This window comes from Pyxicephalus adspersus, chromosome 1 (genome assembly GCF_032062135.1).
Source record: "Pyxicephalus adspersus chromosome 1, UCB_Pads_2.0, whole genome shotgun sequence".
Classification (NCBI taxonomy): domain Eukaryota; kingdom Metazoa; phylum Chordata; class Amphibia; order Anura; family Pyxicephalidae; genus Pyxicephalus; species Pyxicephalus adspersus.
The window spans coordinates 157,219,661-157,242,853 of NC_092858.1; the positions used below are offsets into that span (position 1 = coordinate 157,219,661).

General features: G+C 36.6%; 1 protein-coding gene across 3 annotated transcripts in view; it reads left to right on the forward strand.

The window, feature by feature from the left end:
* The window catches only part of ROBO1 (roundabout guidance receptor 1), a 649,014-nt gene that overhangs the window by 562,498 nt on the left and 63,323 nt on the right, over positions 1-23,193 (forward strand). For all 3 annotated transcript variants that reach the window (XM_072431970.1, XM_072431971.1, XM_072431972.1), the window contains 3 exons: positions 15,703-15,823; positions 18,840-18,978; positions 19,375-19,502. In XM_072431970.1, coding sequence (XP_072288071.1) covers positions 15,703-15,823; positions 18,840-18,978; positions 19,375-19,502 — 388 coding nt within the window. The remainder of the gene's footprint in view (positions 1-15,702; positions 15,824-18,839; positions 18,979-19,374; positions 19,503-23,193) is intronic.

The window sequence follows — 23,193 nt, forward strand, 5'->3', positions numbered from 1 at the left end:
TCAAATATTAAAGCTAGAAAAAGCCAGGCAGTCAGCATTTTTTGGATTAGGACACCTGTGGTTGTATAGGATCTTAAAGTGGAGAATCTGGCTGTTTTTTATTTGTACATTGGTGACACTTTTAGACAAAGCAAAAAGAAATATTCTTAAAAGTCTATCTTCACCCATGGAGAAACAAATGTCACCTAATATTGATAGATGCTTGAATATATGGCACTAATAAAAAAGAAAAAATAAACTACCTGGACTTGGGCTATACAGTTTTAATTGACATATATGGCTGGTTTTTACACTGTGTTTGACTCTTGGGCCCCTTCATCTAAGATGAAAAGGAGCTTATCTAGAAAATCTGCCATATTACAACGCTAAAACAAATGAACTCGTAAATTTTTTTTACTGATCATAAAAAAAGAAACGAACTGCTATCTGCTTTATCTGTTCTAAACGGTTGTTTAACTTTGAGTTTGTTCCCCTTTGCAGACCCCATTTTATAGGCAGTCCATTCCACCAAGGAAAGCTTCACACATGGGTGAATTATTTGATCTCTCCCTGTGAAATATCTGTGCCATGCTAATGGCTCCAGCAGTGCTTGGCATCTGATAGCATTTGAATTGGATCACAACCTGTACAAAGCTATAACCAGTTTTAGAAGAATCTGCCGTGCCCTCTTCAGACTTACTTCTCTCTTATCCTCTGCTCTCACCTTCTGATATGTCACTGGCTTATCTCCAGGACAAAGCTTATTACCATATGAATAACTTTCATTATGAACCATGGCAAGAGATAGCATGAGCAGTTTAGAGGGGACAAAGAATAGATACAGGAGTTTTAGCTTATTGCAGCGGCAGTGAGCTTTGAAATCTCTCTTTGGACTATGAAGTAATGACTGTTTTGAAAAGTTAGCAGCCTAAGTCTCTGCAAACAGTGTTTATCGCAGCACCTGTATGAGCGAGATTTTTTTTAATTTCTTTTAGATGTTAAAGGCAGCTTGTCATATGATATGGGAACACCCACTGATATTTTTTTTTTTCTGATATAAGCAGGTTTTGGAGCTGTCAACCGCATCCTTCATCTTCGCTAATTACATAGTAGTTGTAGTAGTGCTATACCTCGCCACTCACCCACCACTCCATTTCCCACTCCAATAATTAATAAAAATTCTTCCTTAAATATTTGTAACCTTGCACTGGTCCCCATTCCCACACCCCATTCCTTAAAATTCACTCCCACATATCTTCTTAATAAGCCTCACTTCTGGGATGGTTTGACTGCTGACATTATGCCCTTTAGTACAAGTCAATGAACCTTTCACTTTATAAGATGGTATCAAACCCTTACCCACAGCATCTTCCGTCAAAATAAATTAGAAATGGAAGTGGGTAGGGAACTCATTGCAAGGATACAAAAGACTTGGCTGGAGGTCAGATTTTACATAAGCCATAGTTATGTGATGTTCCAGGTGTCTTTCTCACTACCGAGTGTAAGGATGTCCATATTGCTGCTGGTGAGGTGGAGAATTTCCAAAAACTCCATAAGACCATCCACACATACAATAAAGACCCAAAAAAAGCTTGATGCCATCACAAAGAGGGGTGAGGGCATAGGACCAGTCTGCGGCAAGCCAGATGGATTACAGGTTGATGGCACAGTCAGGGCAGACCTGACATGATAAAAAAGTTTCAAACCTCCCCATGGGCCCTCTGCAGTCTGGGGACCTCAAAGTTATCTTGGTGTTGTAATTTATAGAAAAGCAAAACACCTGGGAATACTAGAAGGGAATTAATATATCTCTATGTATTTTACATTTTCCAGTTTAACACAAGTCTTAGCTTTAAATAAATGTTATACTCTTGTAATTGAAAACATGTTTTTCCATGCAGTTAGTTATTCTAATGTCCTTCATGAAGCGTATTTAACAATGAAGTTTAAAGATTAAAACAGATTTTTCTATTGAATTTTCCACCTTTTTTTACAAACAACTTTCAAGCTATTCTTATAAGTGGACAACTTTAATGTTCTACATGAAAAATTCTTATTAACAATGTGCAATGTTTCAAAACGGCAAGATCGAGGACACTCATTGTGAATGGGTTCCATGCAGTTCAAGATAAAAATGTAAACAGAGTGGATTTTATCACTGTTGGAAACAGATGGGACCACCAATATGTACTGATTTCTGAAATGGTGAATATTTTCTTTTGAAGTGCTGCTAAGGGAACGAGGCGGGTGCTTATCGTAGAACTCTTTGTTACTCATTTTTTTCGCCACATAGTTCACAACCTTGCTACCTTGTCCAGCTAATGTATCACATCCATCCGTCAGTTTAGAATATAATATTTTTTAGTTGTTATTTAATGTACTGTACAGATTTCTTATGTTCTCTGATTGGGGGTGGAGTTCAGACCCAGAGATTGTTTCAGATCGTTGTCACCCAAAGAATTTTAAATTAAAAAGATTAAGTGCTATGTGCAGAAACTCAACGTCAGATTTTGGCTTACTGCAGTCAGATCAGTGTAAGTTTTGAGTTTTTTGAGGTTTTGCTGTATTGGGGCACACTAATCTTCGAAATTATTTTGCATTCCCCTTTCATACCATCTTACTATTTCACAGCAATAGGTCTAATTCCTGAAGGCTTGTGTCCTGGGAATCTGGGCTTGTATTGATGGCATTAGTTCAAAATAAGTTTGCACTTTTTCCAAGATTCTTCAGAATTCATTGACAGGTGTCTCTGAATTACAGTTGACCTTATTTTAACCTGCATTTGACCTGTTTTTTTTTTTTTTTTATTATTTTGCATTCCTATTGTCTTATATGGAAATACAAACCTATCTAACCCCAAAAAAAGCCATAACAAGTGATCAGAAACTTTGTTAAAAAAACACAGCACAGCCAACTATCAGTCAAAATAGCTACTATCACTAAGAAGCATTCTTCCTCTTTATTGTATTTGACATATTGTCAGCTTTGCTGTATTATATGGAGTACACAGAAAAATGACAAATAATGCATAATTAATTAGAAAGGGACCAAAAAAGTTTTAAAAGTTTATGATTGTGCAAAATTAAAAACGTATATTTGGTTTCATCATCCACTTGTGGCTACCCCAGAGATTTTATTGTCATATAGATGTCTGATCCAGATCAGCCGCTGCTCCAGCCTCACTGGTTACTTATTACAAAGTGTATTTGATTGATTGTTTAGGGAGAGGAGACTAAAGAAATGTTTTTTCTCTTGCCTGCAGCAGACTGCTGACATTATCCTAGCCTAGCTGAAGTCTTCTGCCTGGACTGCTTTTATTTTTATAAAAAGTTGAGCTTTTCATTAAAGTTATATGGTCAAGTTATGTGACAAGTCAAGCATATATTTATGCAAAAATGTACTTAAAAGGTCCACTTGAGGAATTCAGCTGCTAATGGATTTGTGTTATGTGGCCTTCCCACAAATCATAGCCTATTTCTTCATCAGGCTAGCAGATATAGCCCTATTAAGCCTTTTGTTCCTTCAGCGGTATATGAGAACCGTGTTGCAATTTCTAGACATGACAGTGATTGCAAGAAGCAGAAACAAAAGCTTTTGTAAATTACGTGTCTACTTTATCATTCATATTCCAAACAAAGAATCCTCTAAAAGACACTTAATCAGGCTGAAGGCGCGTCTACCATGCGCTTATTATGAACTGTGTGCTGATTAAACAGTTCTCCTGTGTTTGCATTAGGAAAAAAGGTTTTGATGAGAATGTTAATGTGACTTTGGTCAGGCAGAAGTTTTCTCACCGTGCCGTACAGATAAATGATCTGTGCTACAGACAATCTGCTTCACTTGCTTTAGGACGATAACCTCCGAGGTGTACGAACACCATTGTGGTGAATGATTCTTGAAAGACTTCCTGTGTATCAAATCATTTAAATTAACTGACATGCTTAGGGGCATAGAAACATTGACATGCCAAACAGCAAGTTCAGTGCGAGTTCATCTACTACTGATCATGAGATGGTGAACTTCAAAGGCAACTCTTCACAGTAGTTTACGTTCAAACAGGAGACCCTTTTTTATTTAATCCTTGCAGCTGTAAAATGTCCACGTGTTACCGTTTATCTCTTCAAAAAGAATTTCACTAATCACTTTTTAAAATAGCTACCTAATAAAGTAATTTTAAAAATAATGTGCAACAAGAAATAAAGTTTTCTGGTTGTGACATGACTATGGACCTTGTAGAGCTCTATATATTATGTTGGTGCTGTATAGGTAGAAATTATTAATATTAATTGTGACTACTTCCTAAAATGTCATGATTGGTGAGGTCCTAACTCTCTGGACTTGCTTTTATGATCTATAACGTCATTCAGGGTGGTTTTAATAATGATGTGGGAACATATGGTTACATAATTGGTTGGGGTAAAGCAGGGCGTTTCAACCAGGGTTCCATAGAACCCTAAGGTTCCTCCACAGGTTGCTAGGGGTTTCTGAGCAATGAGGTGAGGTTGTTATGGGCAGCACAGGGTTTTAGAGGTAAGTGCACTGCACTTTGCAGCGCTAGGTACCAGGTTCAAATCTCAGCCAGAACACTATCTGCTTGGAGTTTGCAGGTTCTATCGTGGGTTTCCTCCCACATCCCAAAAACATACAGTAAAGCTACGTACACACGGCAGATTTTCATCGCCCGATAATCAGCATCGGCCAAATATCGGGTGAAAATCTGCCGTGTGTACAGTCGGTGTCGTCCATCGTCCGAACGACCGACCTGCCGGATCCACGGATGATGGACGACGACCGATCCTAATGAAAGAGAAGGGGAAGAGCGCGCAGCAGGGTGCCGCTCCGTCGTTCTCCCCCTCCCCTCTCCATAGAGCATGAACGGTGCTGTATGTACAGCACCGTTCATGCATCGTGCAGTCCCTTGTCGTTGGAAAGGATCGTGAAAGATCCTTTCCAATGACAAAAATTGCAAGTGTGTACGCAGCTTTAGGTTAATTAGTTAAACCCTAATTGACCTTAATCTGTATTAAAAAGACATATGACTAAGGTAGGGACATTAGAATGTGAGCCCCATTGAGGGATAGCTAGTGACATGACTATGGACTTTGTACAGTGCTGTGTAATATGATGGTGCTATATAAATTCTGTGTAATAATAGTAATAATTCCTCCCAATGGCCAGTGATGTAAGAGGCATTCTTTCCACTGACCATCAAGCTAATGTACTATGAGCTGTGGATTATGTCATTATAGCAGGGGTTACCTGAAGACCTAAAATGTATTTCAAAAGATTACCCCGCATTATAAAGGTAAGAAACACTGGGGTAAAGGGTACAGGTTTTGGTTTTCATTCGGAGAAAAGCAGCTAAAAGTGTCCAAAAGAGTACACGACACGTAGGAGCTGACTTCTTGGTGCAGGCTTTGGGGATTTGCTACCATTTGTGACTATTTACAAGTAATGGAGGTGTAGAAGTGGCATTTAGAGACTGTGGTACACTTGGCAGCAGGGACAGGGATGGACCCTAGGCAAATTTAAAGTAGGTTTTCCAAATGCACAACATTCCAGCTTTTATCATCCCTGTCATTCTAGAATAAAATGCCATGGAGAATGTGAAAGTTTCTAAAACTGGCCCTGCTAGCTAGTAAAACCAAGGTTAGGATGATGGCCCTGAAGCGTATTACTTTAAAATGATTTCAGAATGACAGATCTATATTTTGCCCTCACATTTTGGGTTTTTTTATAACATGGGTCTGCATTTTCATTCCTGGGAGACTGACATTCAGAACACCCAATCAGTAACATCAGAGAACATTTATTGGTCAATGACCAGGCAGCAAAGGGATTAAGGAGTTACTTATTGCAATAATGTTTAGCTTTGTCCATAATATCATGAAACTAAATATATAAAAGTATATTCATTTCCCTCTTTAGATCCCTAATAACTGGTTACATTATCTGTTTAGTGGTTTCAGCTGCACATCCAGGTAAAACAGTGCACAGACTTTTCATTCAGTTGCAGTTCTTTCATTCATTTCCCAACATTATCTGATCCTCATGTGGAAATAATTAACAAATTACAGAAGATCTCAGCTGTAAAATTGGACCGTAGACTCCACATCAGCTTGAATGGAAAGGCAGCTCTTTCCATTCTGCTATGATTGAAAAATAGAAAGCAGAACTGGTAATAAAAGTCTTCCTTTAGAAGTAGCTAAGATTTAACAATACATTGCATTCTTCTGCTAGAACACTGCAGAAATGTAATCTATAATGGAGGTTATATGGAAACCCAGTTCATAGAGAGCAGCAGAAGAAAGAGTGCAATCAACCTTTCAAATTGATCACAATATATATATAGTCTGTCAGACAGGTCCTTCCAAAGGGTGAGAAAAGTTTGGGAGGCTGTCCGGTCTATGTAATGACCATTGTAAACCCAGTAATGTATAATTAATTACTCATAAATGTGCAATCCTCTTGTTGCATATCGCAGAAACACATATTCATCAATCAATAAGTCAGTTGGGTCAATTTGTATAGTCAGATTTTTAGGAATACCCAATCACAGATGACATTTAATCACATCCTGATAACTAATTGCTTCTAAAGTTTAAACATTAAACCCAAAATTGAACTGGTAAATTCTGATACCATTCAGTTTAACAAGTGCATACAAATAGTGTTTATAAGCAAAGTGGACAGAATAATTGTTATCAGCCATATGGGCTCTTTTCTGAATTCAAAGAATGGGAGGGTCAATCAAATATGACCACGTGTCATCCAAAGAAGTAATAACAGTAGATTCCAGACTACAATGTGTTTGGCTGTAAAATCCATGGGTGGGGATTGACAACAGAGGGCAATGCTTAGTAGCTGCAGGAGGCAGCCCAAACTAGAAATAGGCAACATTTCATGATGGAGTTGTAATTCATGAATCCAAAAATGTTACTTTTCTTTCAATTAATATTCTAGAACCAACACAACGAACGGCATGTGTAAATAACTATGTGTTATTTGACTGAATATTATTTGACTGAACAGAGTGAAAACTCCGTTTCATTTCCTCTTTCCATAATTTATTGTTGACTGATTATTTTTTTGTCAGTGATTTATTGAAAACACACCTTGCCTATCAGCAGAAAGGATCTTAATTAAGAAAGGAATCCATTGTGGTTTGTGTATTGCTGTACTAATCTGGTATTTTTATGCTGCATTGTAATGGGACATAGTCATCCAGTGCATGAAACCCATTACTCATTCATTTGCTGTTGCATTTTCATTGACTCGTAACATTTTAAATGCCTTGTTAATGTGGGTTTGGGGATCTCTAGGGGTCGCCACAAAATCGGATAGCATAAAAACATACAATATATGCTTATTAGATTTCCACAGCTAATTTGTGAAATCTAAACAAAATTTCTTGAAACATGTTGCCTTGGAATATTTAAGTAGATATTTCTATCTGTGTGTATATTTATATAAAACATGTATTTATTTTAGGGGCTAAATGCCTCAAGCAGCAAATGTGACCTAAGCAAACAATACTGAGTGGTAAATCAATAACTGTCAGTTAAAACTCACACACCTAGAAGATTCACCTACAGTGAATGTTTGTTGAATGTTAGATTGACTGCTTGACAATTATTTTCCATATGTTCAGACTAAACTTTGTTAAAGAGTAGAAAAGAATGAGAACCTCCATTGAGTTTCCACTGTTATTGGTTGTTCCTTTAAAAAGATTTCTCATCACCTATTTTCCCACCAGCAACAGATAATAAAATATTTTTGTTCCGTTTTGAGTAGATTAGGGAAATAGTAAACCATCAGTCAATTGTTTATGTTGTTATGTATCCCTATTGTGTACTTTGCTTTACTTCTTGTCTGATTAAATTGTTGTCACCATGAGTGGAGAGAAATCTAGAATAGGAAGGAACTATGACCATATGTGAAAACATTCATTATAACAAGAGGGTTGTTTTTTCCATTTTTATTTGCATTAACTGTATCTAGCCATATCTTCGTTGCCGATGAGCAAAAGAAAGATATGTCTTAAAGAATGTGCCACAAAAATATATGCTGACTTTTTGACTTTTAGTTGGATTTTTGTATTTGTTTTTTTTGCCCCTTCTTAAAGTCAACCGTTTTTTGCCAGCTACTCTGAACAAACTATTCAATGGGGTAAATAGACCCTACTTTTGAATAGAAGTTTTATTTACAGTGCTTATCTCAGCATTAAGCAAGCCTTCTGTGTAAGCCTCACAAAGCAAGAGAACAAGCGCTGATATTGAACACCTGCTCTTGCATTCACAATATACCATGAATACCACTCTATCTAAACAATTCAAGTTATTACATGTGCTGGAGAAATTTGCTACTTCGGCACAGCTTCAACTATCAGGTAAGGAATGAAAGTTTTTTTAAAAACACCAATTAAAATAATAATTCACAGATGTCTGAAATATGTCATTGGGCTTTACATTCATGTGTAGACGTGGGGATTCATCATCATTTTCAGCCATGTGAACATAAGAGGAGACTGTAGAAAATGCAGAACTGACTTTGTTTTGTCTCTTGATAAACACTAGCTTCATTGATCCCATGGCCTTTCTGTACCTTCAAGAAAATGTACTTTAGTCCTGCTGGGGAAAAAAACGCTCAAGTGGGGCATCCATATAAGATACTCTAAAGCTACGTACACACGTCAGATTTTTATCGCCCGATAATCGGCATTGGCTAATTATCGGGCGAAAATCTGCCGTGTGTACAGTCGGTGTCGTCCATTGTCCGGACGACCGACCTGCCGGATCCACGGACGATGGACGACAGCCGATCCTAATGAAAGGGAAGGGGAGAGCGCACAGCAGGGTGCCGCTCCGTCGCTCTCCCCCCTCCCCTCTCCATAGAGCATGAACGGTGCTGTATGTACAGCACCGTTCATGTATCGTGCACACCCTTGTCGTTGGAAAGGATCGTGAAAGATCCTTTCCAACGACAAAAATTGCAAGTGTGTACGCAGCTTTACCCAGCAATTCTCAACTTTTTACACATGGGGGAACACTTGAAATAACTTTCAGGCCTTCAGGGAACTCCTGGTATAATTACTATATCCACAGCTCACAGTACTTTAGCATGGTGGTCAATAGGAAGAATGCTTCTTAGATCGATGGTGGTTGGATAGCCATACAAAATGATTGGCTTCAGTTAACTTTCAGGCACAAATTTCTCATTGCAACACTAGACATGGTAATACAACATGATAATGTAGCAAGTTTCTGCTAGATTTAAAAATAATCAGCCCCATTTATTACTTAAAGCATATTGCCAGAATTCAAAATCACACTGTATACTGGCATAACAGATTTATTTTTCAACTTATTTGCCTATTTTACTATAAACATGTTTGGTTTACTGAGAAAGTCCCTATTCAGAAGCACATTTAGTGGTGTGTCTTCTCCTGGGAACTCGACATGCCTTTGCCCAATCTCTCTGTTCTGGACAACCAGCATCCTCCCTCCCCTGTGCTTTTGTATGTAAGTGTGTTAGTGCTAAAGGTGCGTACACACTTCCAATTTTTATCGTTCCAATCGAACGACGAACGATCGATTGGGCAAAAAATCGTTGGTAAAAACGTAACCAACGACGCCGACGAACGAGGAAAATTGTTGGAAACGAACGACCGGACCGGCGGATCGGATTGGGCGACGATCGTTGAACATCGTTCGTGTGTACGGTCGTTCGTTGATCGTCCATGTTCAGAGCATGCGTGATGAACGAACGCTCGTTCACTTTCCTGTCGTGCACATAGTTCCTCTATCGCTTAAACGATCGTATCTATTGTGTGTACAATATCTACGAACGATCGTGTCGTTACCTCTATGTGCAGGATCGGTGCTATACGATCGTTCATATATATCGTGCAGGAACGTTCGTCGTTCGTTTTCCGACGATAATAATTGGAAGTGTGTACGTAGCTTTAGAGTTATGTAGGTGAGATTATTTTAGTTTAGTACTAATCAGCCCACCTATTCAAACTCTCTGATCAGTTCAGTGATAATAGTTTATAGCTAAGGGGGTGGTATATGAGGAAAATGTTCCTTGATACTGCTAGTAGGTTTGTCCAAAGAACTTAAAATGTGTGACCACACATTATTAATAATAATAATAATAATAATAATAATAATAATAATAATAAACAGGATTCATATAGCGCCAACATAATACGCAGCGCTGTGCATTAAATCCTTCCACCTTTTTGGAATCCTTCCACCTTTTTGCTTTAAATACATTTTTTGTAAAAAAGGCTGATTTTGGTAATTTGTTTTTTTTTTTTTTATGTGCATCTCTTTTAAATGAAAAGTTACTGTAAAACAAAAAGAAAACTTTTTTATCTTGTACCATAGTAGTCCATAAAGAAACTTTGTCATTAAAATAAAGGAAACTGCAGCAGGTACAATGGGTAGGTATAAAGGCATCCAAAATGAAAAAAAAAATGTATATACTATTGCTCCTATATTCTAATAAAAGGGTTCATGGATAAACCCACAGAATCTGTAGCTATATCATTAGCAGCTCTCATGATGAAGCACTTTACCGCTTGACACATTTCAACACTTTGAACAGTGCTTAGTGTTTTAATTACTTGACTTTACAGAGGGCATATAAAAATAGTCCCTTGTGTTTAATTAACATATGTCTTCAGGATTGTTTGTGTCAAAAAGAAGTCAATACGTTGGGTAATCTCAGTAGTATTAGTGTTCCTGTAGACTTGGAATTAATTGCTTATATTCTTTATTATGTGTCAGTGTCTTGCATGTGTGGCAAGCTTTTTAGGTAAATAATGATAAACGTTATTGTAAAAATATAATAATGTTTAATTTAAAGGTGTAAACTAAGTTCAGGCATGATTGACTTAAATGTCCTATCACTTAATTTACCCACCTTTGGAGCATTGGTGGTCATGACATTCTACTAATATGTGTATGTAGCTTTTGCTGTAAAGTTGATTTTTAAAGTGAGCAGAACCTTATTATAAGATCTAAAGTTAGCATAGCTGCCAGAGTACACTTATACTTGAGTTTACAACTCGATATAAATCATTAGGACAATCCCTTTTTTATCTCCTACTGACTCCGAGCGCACGCATACAAGTTGCACCTACTACTGGATGTCGTAAATGTGGAGGACAAATGACTTCTAAGAGTGACTTGGAGACAGAAAGAATGAAATAGATTACACCTAACTTGGGCTAGTCTTGGGCTGAAATTGAAAAGTAGTGAGTTATAATTACTCAGAAGTCTCCCAAAGAGCAAATACAATGGAACACGTGTTGCATCCAACATGTTGAACAAAACCATTATTAGGGTGAACCTGTCAAATTTATTAAAGAGAAAAAACTAACTTTACAGGTTACATGCCAGCAGTTTGTGTTGCCTGAAAGTAACTGGGCTTGTCTTCAAATCAGTTCAAGCCAAGGAACATATACTATTGCTGTACACAAGGCCTTGACTTTTCTAAAAGTTGAAATTAAGGCCTACCCCCCTTGAAGGTAAACCCTGTCTCTCTGAAGACTCTCACAATCTTTCATCTGTGAAATGTCTTATTAAAAGACTGTTAAATGCCAAAAGCTTTGCTGGGCACAGGGACAGAAACTTGACAACTAAATGACAAAGAATAGGGCGTAGTGTTAGGAGATGACAGAGCTCTGATCCATATGCCAAGGTTCCATGGTCTTCAATGAGCAAAAGGAATCTGATCTGTACACAAATATATGTACTTAGCACCTTCATTTATCTAGTAATTGTAGTTCATACAGATGATTAAAATTAATTAAATTTACACCTGACACACCCAAGTTGTGATAGTATTTTTTCAAAGCGCCGAAGCTTTGGCCTTGTAAGGATGAGTAAAAGAAGGCCACTGGTGATATGCTTTAAAATACTAGCCACATGTATAATAACATTATTCCTTTAGTGATGTCACTGCTTGATAGTCAGATTTCCACTGGCTTTAATCATAAACCCCCTGGTCTTTGTTTTTGGTTTACAATTGATTAGTTTAACTGAGGTCATTTGTAAATCTTAATAAAATTAGCCATATCAACGTTATTATGTTTTTGCCCATGTCCCCCCTTTTGTACCTTCTTTGTGGCCATTAACCACCTTCAAAATAAAAAGAGGAAAAAAATCTAACCTGGGCAGTTTTTTCATAACTGTTGGTGTGATTTCTACTTCTACTTTTAAAAGTCTTTGTGACACCTCTGGCAGCGTTAAAGTGTTGTACTTTCTTTTTTTGTTTTTTCTTTACAAAATGTGTAAATAGTAAAGTGAGAAAAAAGTATTTCCTTTATATTATGTTTTAGAGTCAGTATGTACTGACTATAGAGTCAGTATAGGTATGTTCAGCCTGCAATCCAGAACAAATGCAGCAACTGTCTAATGAATTTAGCATGCCTGATCAAGGCAAATCTCAATATTGTAGTTTATATTTTTTTTTTGCAGTGGCTAAATGCACAAGAAACAATGTATGATAGGGAATCAGAAATTTCTAGTCATATGTTACATGATACAGTTCAGACTAAACTGTGATAACGAGGACATATTTGTAGAACTTGCAGATGCCTATCAAAAACAGTTGCTTGTTGGACTTGGTGAACAGGGATCTATCACATTTCAATAATTGGTTTAGAGAAAGAAATAATTTGCCTGTTTTATGTGTGTGTGTGTTTTACCAATTATAAAATGCATTCTTTTATACTGCTTCTTCATGTTGCTTTTAATATTTTCTTTATGATAATTCATTGTAGATAATCATTTTTCTCTGGGTACAGTTTGTGACTTTCTTGCCTTATTTATCTTTCTTCACTTCCCTTAAACTCTCCCTTTCATTCTCTTCTCTCTGTTTCTCTCTCTATCTTGTGTCCCTTTCCCCTTCTTTAACTCCTTTGTTTCTGTGCTTAAATTTCCTATATTTCCACATTGTTTTGTTTTTTGTTTTTTTTGATGTGGTAAAGTATAAAAAAAGAAAACAATTGAGCTTACCAAACACACATCTCAATTTTTGCAAAAACCTCTAATGTGACCACCTCCACTCTAATGTGACCTCAAAAACCTCCAACCACCTTCATGCTCTTTTTTATTTCAACAATTATCTGGCTAATTTTGTTGGGTTCTTCATATGGTTCACTATTGACAGTCCTTACTCCTACACCGAACATTTCTCATATAATGACATGTAAGCACTAGTAGAACTGAAGCACTATGTTATCCATGTTGGCTTGTTAACCAGAAGTACTGGTTATCCATATTGTCTTGATGGCACACTACATGGGATGTGTTCATGATGGCCTGGGCTCATATAAAGTGGGTTTAATGATTATGGTTGTCATTTACCCTGAAAGAGTAGATTTATTTAGTGGCAAGAGATCTTTCTGTGAGGATCTGTTCCAGGTTATGTGTCCCATTAAAAAGATTCCTCTTCAATTACTGATAAACCATTAGTGAGAAATGTAAAATTGGAAGTACCTCTAGTCTGTTTGAGAAACATGCTGGCAGTTTATAGGGATTATATATAGTATGTGTTTGTGTATGTTGCAAAGAACATTATTATTATTAGTTAATAATAATAATAATAATAATAATAATAATAATAAAAAACAGTATTATATATATATATATATATATATATATGTCTCCAACATAATATGCAGCATTAAATAGGGGTTGCAAATGAATAACAGAGACAGACAGGGATACAGGAGGAGGAGACCCTGCACAGAAGAGCTTACATTCTAAGTGTTGGGGGAAGTAGCACATAATACTTTGGGAGACATGAAGTGGTGGGTAAATAGTGAGGGTTTTAGAGACAGATGAAGATGGGTAGTCAACATTAAAGGAACATTGTATTTTAAGATTGTAAGCTCCTTCAGGGGCAGGAGCTAACATGGTTCTAAAGCTACTGTAGAGCTGTGCAAAAAAAAAAGTCAAATACTTTGGAAATAAAATATAACTGGGTAATGACTAGTAGTTATAGACAAGCATCTCTACGTTTTTTTTATCCGGTTTGTGTAAATCAAGACTCCTTTCTTCTGATAAAACTGTGCTGATTAAACAGGAACTTGAGTGTACAATATGCCGGTAACCTCGGCTCTCTTTCTCATTTCTATACCTTAACACTTAATCCTTTTTTTTCCATGTGAGATGTCATAGTTTGTATTTAATGCTTGTGAAAAGAATGATTCCACTGTCTCTTAATGAGAGTACCATAAATAGGACTTACATCTACAATTACCTCTAAGCTGAAAAGGTTCCAGGCATCATTTTTAGGCCTCATATGTAGTCATGTCTTATCCAAGTCACCTAATAGATACCATAAGAACAGACATGGTAGATGTTAATGTATAACAAGGTTGGTTTTGACAGCACAGTATTAAACTACTGAAAATAGGGAAAATTTCCAGGAAAACAAGAAATCTTAGATTTTCTTGGGTTTTCTTGGGACAGACAATTGCACATTTTATCAGAAGTGATGAGCGTATTGGTTTGAAATTCAGGCAGATCAGCAAATTTCACATATTTAAACTCTTCTAAGTAGGTGCATAAAGATTTGTTAAGTTGACATAAAACCACAAAATTGTATGATCTACGTGGTAAATTTTAGGCAATGGTCACTGTTACTTAAGGAATGTGGAATAGAGATATGTAAGAACCTCTGCCAGGTTTTATAACTGTATATGTTACCACTGCAGAGATTCACCTTCTCTACTTTTGCTGGTGACTATTGTGTTGGGAATAAAACTGAATACCGTTCTAAACTGTGATTTGTAACTAGAACAGTAATAAAGAGTAAATCTTCTAATATGGGGCAAGTGACAACGATTTTAAGTGTCTAAAACTATTTGTCCATGCTAGTGATTCTTGAGATGAACACTGAGATGTACAGTGGTCCCCCATTGTCAATCATCAATCAGCCCTGGCTGACTAATGAACAACCAAGTGGGAATTACTTCTATACCTATGGAGTAGGGTGTTTCTCGCTCGTCCCTATTTAGCTCCCTGCTCATATAGAACATAGTGGTGCATTTATTCACCTGTCACTGGAAATTATCATGAAAAATCATATCCAGCATCAGAAATGTGATGCCTATTTGACTTCTATATAGACCTTAAGTGTCTAAGGATTTCCCTAAAGCTTTGTACAGAAGCCTCTTATTTGCTCTCCCCTCTCCATAGAATATGACAGCACAGTAGTTTGACTTTAGGAATTTCTTACCATCCCCAGTTGTGTTTTGGTTGATAAATGTAGAATTCTCCTGATGGTATTATCACTATTTATTAATGATGTAACTGATGGTAAACTTACCTAGGGATTGTAATTGCATTTAGAAGAAATAGCTAGGGATAATGCAAAATTTAAGTAGTGTGGTGTAGTCTAACATGTTTTGAACGTGAACCATCAAACTTTAGTGGACTGACTCTGTTCTCCTAACTCTTGGTTCACCAGAGGTATGGGTATTCCCTTGTTGATAAGCTCCAAAAACACCCCTTTCCAGTTAAATTTTTTTGCAAATGCAATTTAAAATAGGATCTCAAAGAAAAACACTACATCAAGCCAAATGAAAGGTGTTCATGTGCACTAATAAGTTATATTTTATTGGAACTGTTCCTTTTTAAATATTCATGGCTGTACCGTAAATAATAAACATATTGTAATTTATTTTTTTGTTTTTTTTTTAAGATACGAGGAGGGAAATTAATGATCACCTACACCAGAAAAACTGATGCAGGAAAATATGTTTGTGTTGGTACCAATATGGTGGGAGAAAGAGAGAGTGAAGTAGCAGAACTTACAGTTCTTGGTAAGTTAATATGCATTCGTATAATTATTATTGTCATAGGTTGGTCATTCATAATCATCATTATTGCCAGGTATTCTCTAAAACCTGAACAATTTTTCAAAGGTTCCCCCAATGTTAACACACACTCTGTTATAGTGTTGTATCCTACACTGGAACATTTCTAGGTATACACTTCTGCGTTTTTACATATAACTGTTCAAAAAATACAGCTTAGTGCATCTGTGGTGCAAATTGTATTGTTACATTTTACATTATCAGTATTATTTTCTTTTATTTCCAGTTTACTTAGAGATAAATAGTCATTTAAAACTTTTATAAAGTTCACCACACTGGAGCTGCATTGCATGAAAAATGCGGAGTCGATTGCAGCCAATACCAAGAGCACTCTGCTTGGCTAGCATGGATAATACCACTAATTTCTTTGTTCTGGATTTCATCTTGAGCTTCTCATAAAATATATGTAGCCTGTTTGAAACTAAATTTTAACTGGGACCAGAAACTGATATGGTCTCTCTTTTGGACTTTCCAGTGGAAACACCCTGTACTTGTTCTACAACTACTTGTTTTTATTCCTGTTCCATTTCTTTTTGGTGACTTTTCCTATATGTTTTTATTTTTAAAGCATAATATTGATGCCCTTATCTTCTTTGATTTGTGGAATACTGCCCCTACAGCTCACTGAAATCAAATGGAGAAGTGAGAAATTAGTCCACGGAGGTCTTACCCAAAACTCCCTTATTGTTAATAGAAGCTTGGGAATAATTCAACCTGTCAGCACCTACTTAGAGACTTAAACTTACATTTTTGACAGACTAACCCTATTTTGACTTATTTTTGAATGTTTTGCACTTTGAACATTTGCATCCATAGACTTATAGCTACAAAAGTTGATGGTTTTCAAAATAAACTGCAGATAAACTCAAACTATGAACGGCAGATAAACACAGCATTAGACTTTTTATAATAAATCATGCTTTAATCTGATTGGTTTACATAGCTTTATAGCGCCACAAAAAGAAAAAGTCCCACGGGATGAAATTCTTTTGTTGAAACAGGTGCTGTTTGTTATTTTTGGCTGTAATAAAAGCGAGAGAACATTTTAGTGATTGCCTGTCATTATAATTATATCTTCTGGTGAAGAGTATTAAAGAGTACTAATCCTGTAAAGAAAGTAATCATCATTTTTTACATTCTCTTCGTGGTGAGAATAAACATAGATATCTGGGATTGCAATTATATATTTAAAAATAAATAGGAGCGGAGATACTGCTTTTCTGATTTGTTAGTGTTCACTGATATCTGTGTTTATCGGAAATAGCAGACAAGGTTGACAGATATTATGGCCAAGGCAGTTGCTCGTGGCTAGAAATGTTGAGCAAAAGGAGATAAATTCTGCTTTGAGCATGTTGGATTTATGCTATCAATCGCTATAACTAAGCTCTTGTCAGTGTTTTATGTTGCCTTTTGTTGGAGGCAGTTCAAGGAGAATACCATCTATTTTGGTTTTGTACATAGGAATTAGGTAGTGCAGTCATCTCTGTGTACGGCTTCCACTACACTTAAAGCGTAACTAAACCCAGTCTATACTCACCTATCCCCATTCCATTACAAGTGCCACCCTCTTCTGCCTTCATCTCTTCCTCATTCTGATCTTCAGCCATCTTGATTGGCAAGGCCGGGATGAGGAAAATCACACATAAGTGCACAAGAGTTCATTCATTCTTCAGGGAAAGCTGGAATGTGCCAGATATCCCAGCAGCCAGTTGTTAAGCTGCACAGTTGCAGTTGAGTATGTTTTATTGAAGAAAGGACATCCCCTGCCCATGCTGCAAAAAAAAAACATGCTTGATCGCAGATTTTTAAAGCGGAACTTTGTTTACAAAGTTACTGTGTTTATTGGTTTGGTTGGATGTACCATAATCTGATTGATGCCAGTCTAAGTATACTGTACCTATATAAGCTTGCAATTCTTTCCAGAGGGGGAACAGTCTTGATGAAGAGAACTGTGGGATGATCTTATTGGTGGGGAAACAATACTTATCAAGCAAGGTATCCCATTTTTCAGGTCAATCATATGCTCCACAGTATATTCAGACAGAGTTGTCTAAGGGTGCCACACAGGTTGTAATTCAATCTGTTACACCCAAAGATGGGTAAAATTATTATCTTCTTTTAATTCATTTTCTTTACATTAAAACTGGTACATTGCAAAGGTGAGCCCTTTTGCGCTGCTTGCACTACAACATGGTACATGATTGTAATTAATTCCCCTTTAATATACACTGTAGTTTTTTAATTCCCCTTTAATATACACTGTAGGCAGGCAGACTGGAACAACTGCAGAACAGGTGGCTCTCCTGTAACCGAAATCAAATATCAAGCTCAGTATCCTAATCCAGTGTCATGGCTCTGAATTTAGAGAATTAATTGGATGAAGATAACACATGACCTGAACTTTAGTAGACTTCTCCTGGAACAAACCGTGGGATAATCGATGACCATCAGTAGATGCCCTCTCTAATTACATATTTTCCATTGAAATAAGGGTGGATATAGCACAAAAAAATGCAGCCATTTGAACACTACAATCTAAAGCTGGCTGTAGATGTTACATTGCAATAGGACACTGGAGCAATAGAGAATTTACACCCTGAGAAAATAACCCAGTCAAACATATTTTCCCCTGAGATCGGTTGACCAAAGCCATAGACATCAATCATAGCCCAGTGTGACGAAATTTGGCTGCAACCTGGTACTTTAAAGGCTTTGTAGTCTTTGTATAATTATTAAAGTGGCTTTGAAAAAAGTTTTCTTTTTGTTTTTAGAAATCTACATATCACAGGTTGCCTAAAATTGCAAGCATTGCATTCCAATTTTGCTTGCAGTGCCTCCATTTAGGCTCATCATAATTTTTTAGGCAGGTGATGTAGAGCTAGGACTAGAAGTGGATAACTAAAGGTGGCATGTAGGCAACAAGAAAGCCTATTGACATGAATGAACGTTTGCTGTTTTGTAGAAAGACCATCTTTTGAGAAAAGGCCAAGTAACATGGCGGTTACTGTAGATGACAGTGTCGAGTTTGAGTGTGAGGCAAGAGGCGATCCTGTTCCTACTGTGCGATGGAGAAAAGATGATGGAGATCTACCTAAATCAAGGTATTTTAAGACATTTTTTTAAAATGCTCATTATTTATACTGTTCTATTAAGCCTGAATCATCAATTGTGCCCAAAATGTTCTGATTTGGCCCTTTGCCATTAATGTCTATATAGCTGTGTACATTCATCCACAGAGAGCATTAGAACATTCATATAAATTCAACATTCCACTGTTCATACAAATCCTACAAGTCAGCATGCACGTTAATCATTTCCCATTGGAGGAGAAAGAATATTTACATTCTGAGCTTATACATGCAAGGCCAGGAGAGGTAATATATGGAACAATATTGTAAAGTTATTATTTCATTATTCTTTGCATATCATCTTACAAGAAAAAAGGTAAAATGTTGAAGGTTGTTTTCCAAGAAATATCACTTCTCTGTTTTCTGTAGGTATGAAATTCGAGATGATCATACACTAAGAATTCGCAAGGTTACAGCATCGGATATGGGATCATACACTTGTATTGCTGAAAACATGGTTGGCAAGGCAGAAGCTTCTGCTGTATTAACAGTTCAAGGTATGGCTTGTTAACTGATCCGTGTACATAAAGGAAATTTTCCTAATGCAATAATTCAAAGACAACACATTTGGACTTTTTAATTATGGTAGCTGTGACTATCTTGAGATGCCTAAAACTATGTATTATTTTTAGTGACTGCTGCCTGTTGTTTGAAAGTTTTTTAAGCTGATCAATTAATATAAATAAGTTCAAGATAAATATATTTAAAGAAACGTTTTAAAGTGACATAGAAACCAAGATTTTAACTATAAACATTAAATCATTTACATATTTACTATGAACAGCAAATAATTTTAAAACAAGCCCTCAATTACCTCAGTATCTGCATGCACTGTGGAATAGTTATTTATCCAATATTACAACAGGAACACTGAATTTAGGTTTTTGGTCAGTTTTAACAACCTACAGTGGCTGCTGTTTGCTTTTTATTAGAAAACTAATGGACCGACAATTAATTAATCTGCTTCTAGATAGAATAAGTGGAAAGGAGCCTTTTCTCGCATTTGTAGAACATGGTAACTATAAGTTAATAAGGAAGTTTGGAGTTATATCTCTAGCATTATATTACAACTAGAAAAGTAGCAGAAATTACATTAGAGATATGGCCCATAGTCAAGGTGAGAACTCCAAACTCTTTGTGAACTTTAGGTCAGCAGACATTAAAGTAAAACGTGATCCAAATACTTGGGGTAGATAATGTGTATTCAACTGAATGGCTCAGTAAACAATGTTCAGTAAAGTGTCCTTTTGCCCTGTGTTTCTCTTCCATCAGTATAGCTCCTCTGCTTTGGTTAGTACTTCCAGTTGGGGACAATAAAGGGATTGGTTCGTTCTGGTACACCAATGTCACACTTCCTTTCTGGTTTGCAAAGACTGATTGTCATGATTAATGAAAACAAACCTGAAGATTTTGCAGAAGAATCCTGGAAACTGGGATTATCGGTATTCACATAATGCATCCCTTTTAAGCCCCGCACAGTAAATATGGATAATAACTTTTCTGTGGGAAGAAAACATCTGTGTATTTGCAGGGAGTAGAATATTTGTCCTGGACTTCCGACTGTAATCTATAGTTTTGCTTCAAAGGAGGTTAAGAGCGGGGTATCTTTGAGGTTTAGTGTTTAGTGGGATTTAAACTTTCATCACTTGAACTGTGTTTACTTTTCATATTGATTCCCAATGATAAAAGAGCCATGAAAAGAAGTACTCTCTTGACCTGGGTATACACGGCCTTCACATGTCCCTGCTACCAGTCCTCTCTTCTTTCATGCCGATGGAGTCTCAAAAGCAAACACACTGTAATCCGTGTTCTGTTGCTATCAACTTTCTATAGATAAATACAAAATGAAAAATGCTTTGCCACAGTGCATGCTTTGGTGTTGTATATTTAAGTGTAGAGATTGCTAAATTATAAATGGAGTGAGCTGTATGAGATTTTACATCCTTTAAAGAAAGTTCTTATGATCTCTTTGTTTAGGCCAAAAATTGACTTATGTGGGACTTCCTCAGGTACTAGAATAGGGGGAGATGTAATATGAATAGGATTTCCATGTTTTTACAGTTGAAATTAGAGAGTTCGAAAAAAATTAAAATTTGTGTGCAGTGCTTTAAATTCCTGCAGAACAAGATAACAAAGCTTGTGTGTAGTTTAAGGCATCCTTCCAAAAAGTGGAATATATCAAAAACAAGTAACATTTTATTTGCACAAGCTGTATTTGCACAAATTCTTTGTTTCTTTTCAAACTAATAAATATGTTATTTTTTTTATTTTACAAAGTACCAAAGGGGTCGACACAAAATCGCTAGTCAAAATCTAGTCTTTGGCCATGTGTTCTCTAGTGAAGGAAAGTCTTCAGCAGTTTCTTTTTTTCAGTAAATTTAGATTAAGAAACCTGGAGCCTCCAGGAGGGGTAAGCATTGCAGCCTTCTTCAACCTTTCACTTTAGCAAGGCCAATGGCATAATATCTGGGTATTTTTTAGAATGGGTATGCTTTAGGCCCAGGTGTCAAAACCTCATTTTTTTTCATTTAAGCTTTATTAATCACTTTGGATAGGAGATGATTTTGTGGACAACCTATGTATCTAAAGCTTAAAAGTGATGGTAGATGAATCTATGTTTGAAGTGAATAGTGGAACAAAAAAGACCTATTGCGTGTATATATGTGTGTATGTATTTAGGCAAAACAGTTTGCATCTCAACATAATCACAGCTGTATCATAAAAATCTGTAAAATGTGTACTCTATGTATGCCGGAAAGTCTTTTAAAAATTGAATGTGAAGCCCCAACTTTACAGCTTTGTGAAATCCACATTTTTTTCGCTGCATGTTTTTAATGAACAGCTGGGAAACAGATACACATTTAATATGTGAAACACAATGTTTTGAGAGTTTTGTCGTCCTTGGGAAGTCTATATTAATTTGTCCTTTTGGCACGTTCTCTCCAGTGCTGTAAATATTTTACTGCTTTTTATTAGACATTTGTCACAATTGTCTCTGATGTGTACAATTCACAGGGTGGTTGAATGAATTCCATTTATGCTGTAGCAGTTTGAAAGGACAACAGCCCAAAACATTACTCGTTGGAAAAATAATGTTACATCAGCAGCAGATAGATTTTATTTTACCATAAGTGCATGTTCTGTTCTTATATCAGCTGGCATTGCTAGCTGTAGAACAAACCCTGCCCTGTGACTTTACCCTGTACAAAGAACAAACCCTACCCTGTAATATCTATGCCAATGGGGTATTACTTCCTCCCCAAATAGACAAATGAGCTCCACAAAATAATCTGGATCAGATAGATTAGATAGGTGTGGGTTAATTAGGAGCATCGCTTGTGCATGGCAGAACCTTTTTTTCTAGTTTTTGATACAGTGGGAAAATAATATGTCAATTTTCATTGGGTAAATGCTGTCATTGTTTCTGGAATAGAAGGTGATAAAAAATTGTTCCAAAGGGGAAGTTGTTCTGGAGACAGCTGTGTAAGACTAAAGCTGCGTACACACGGCAAATTTTTCTCGCCCGATAATCGGTATCGGCCAATTATCGGGCGAAAATCTGCCGTGTGTACAGTCGGTCGTCGTCCATCGTCCGACGACCGTCCTGGCGGATCCATGGACGATGGACGACGACCGATCCTAATGAAAGGGAAGGGGAGAGCACGCAGCAGGGTGCCGCTCCGTCGCTCTCCCCCTCCCCTCTCCATAGAGCATGAACGGTGCTGTATGTACAGCATCGTTCATGCATCGTGCAGTCTTTTCTCGTTGGAAAGGATCGTGAAAGATCCTTTCCAACGAGAAAAATTGCAGGTGTGTATGCAGCTTTAGTCTGTGGAGATTATTTTTCACTTCCTGTTCCAAAAAAATTCAGGCTACTCTTCAAGTGGTGCAAAAAAGAGCTTCTTCTTTTTTCACTTTCTCTACATTAGAAAAAGTTTACTAGCATCTTTTCCAAAATATTAAAATATTAAATAAAAAGGTTTATTTGCAGAGAAGACATAAATATACAAGAATTATCATGAAAGTGTTGACGCATTATGCACAACCATTTGACAGATTTCTAAAGACAAGGCCCTGGTTGCTATACAGCACATGGATTCTTTTTGTCTTTATTCCCTGTATGATTAAAGATTTATATTAATTTCACCATTTATTTTGTTGATTATTTTTCCATTTATTTTATTTAAT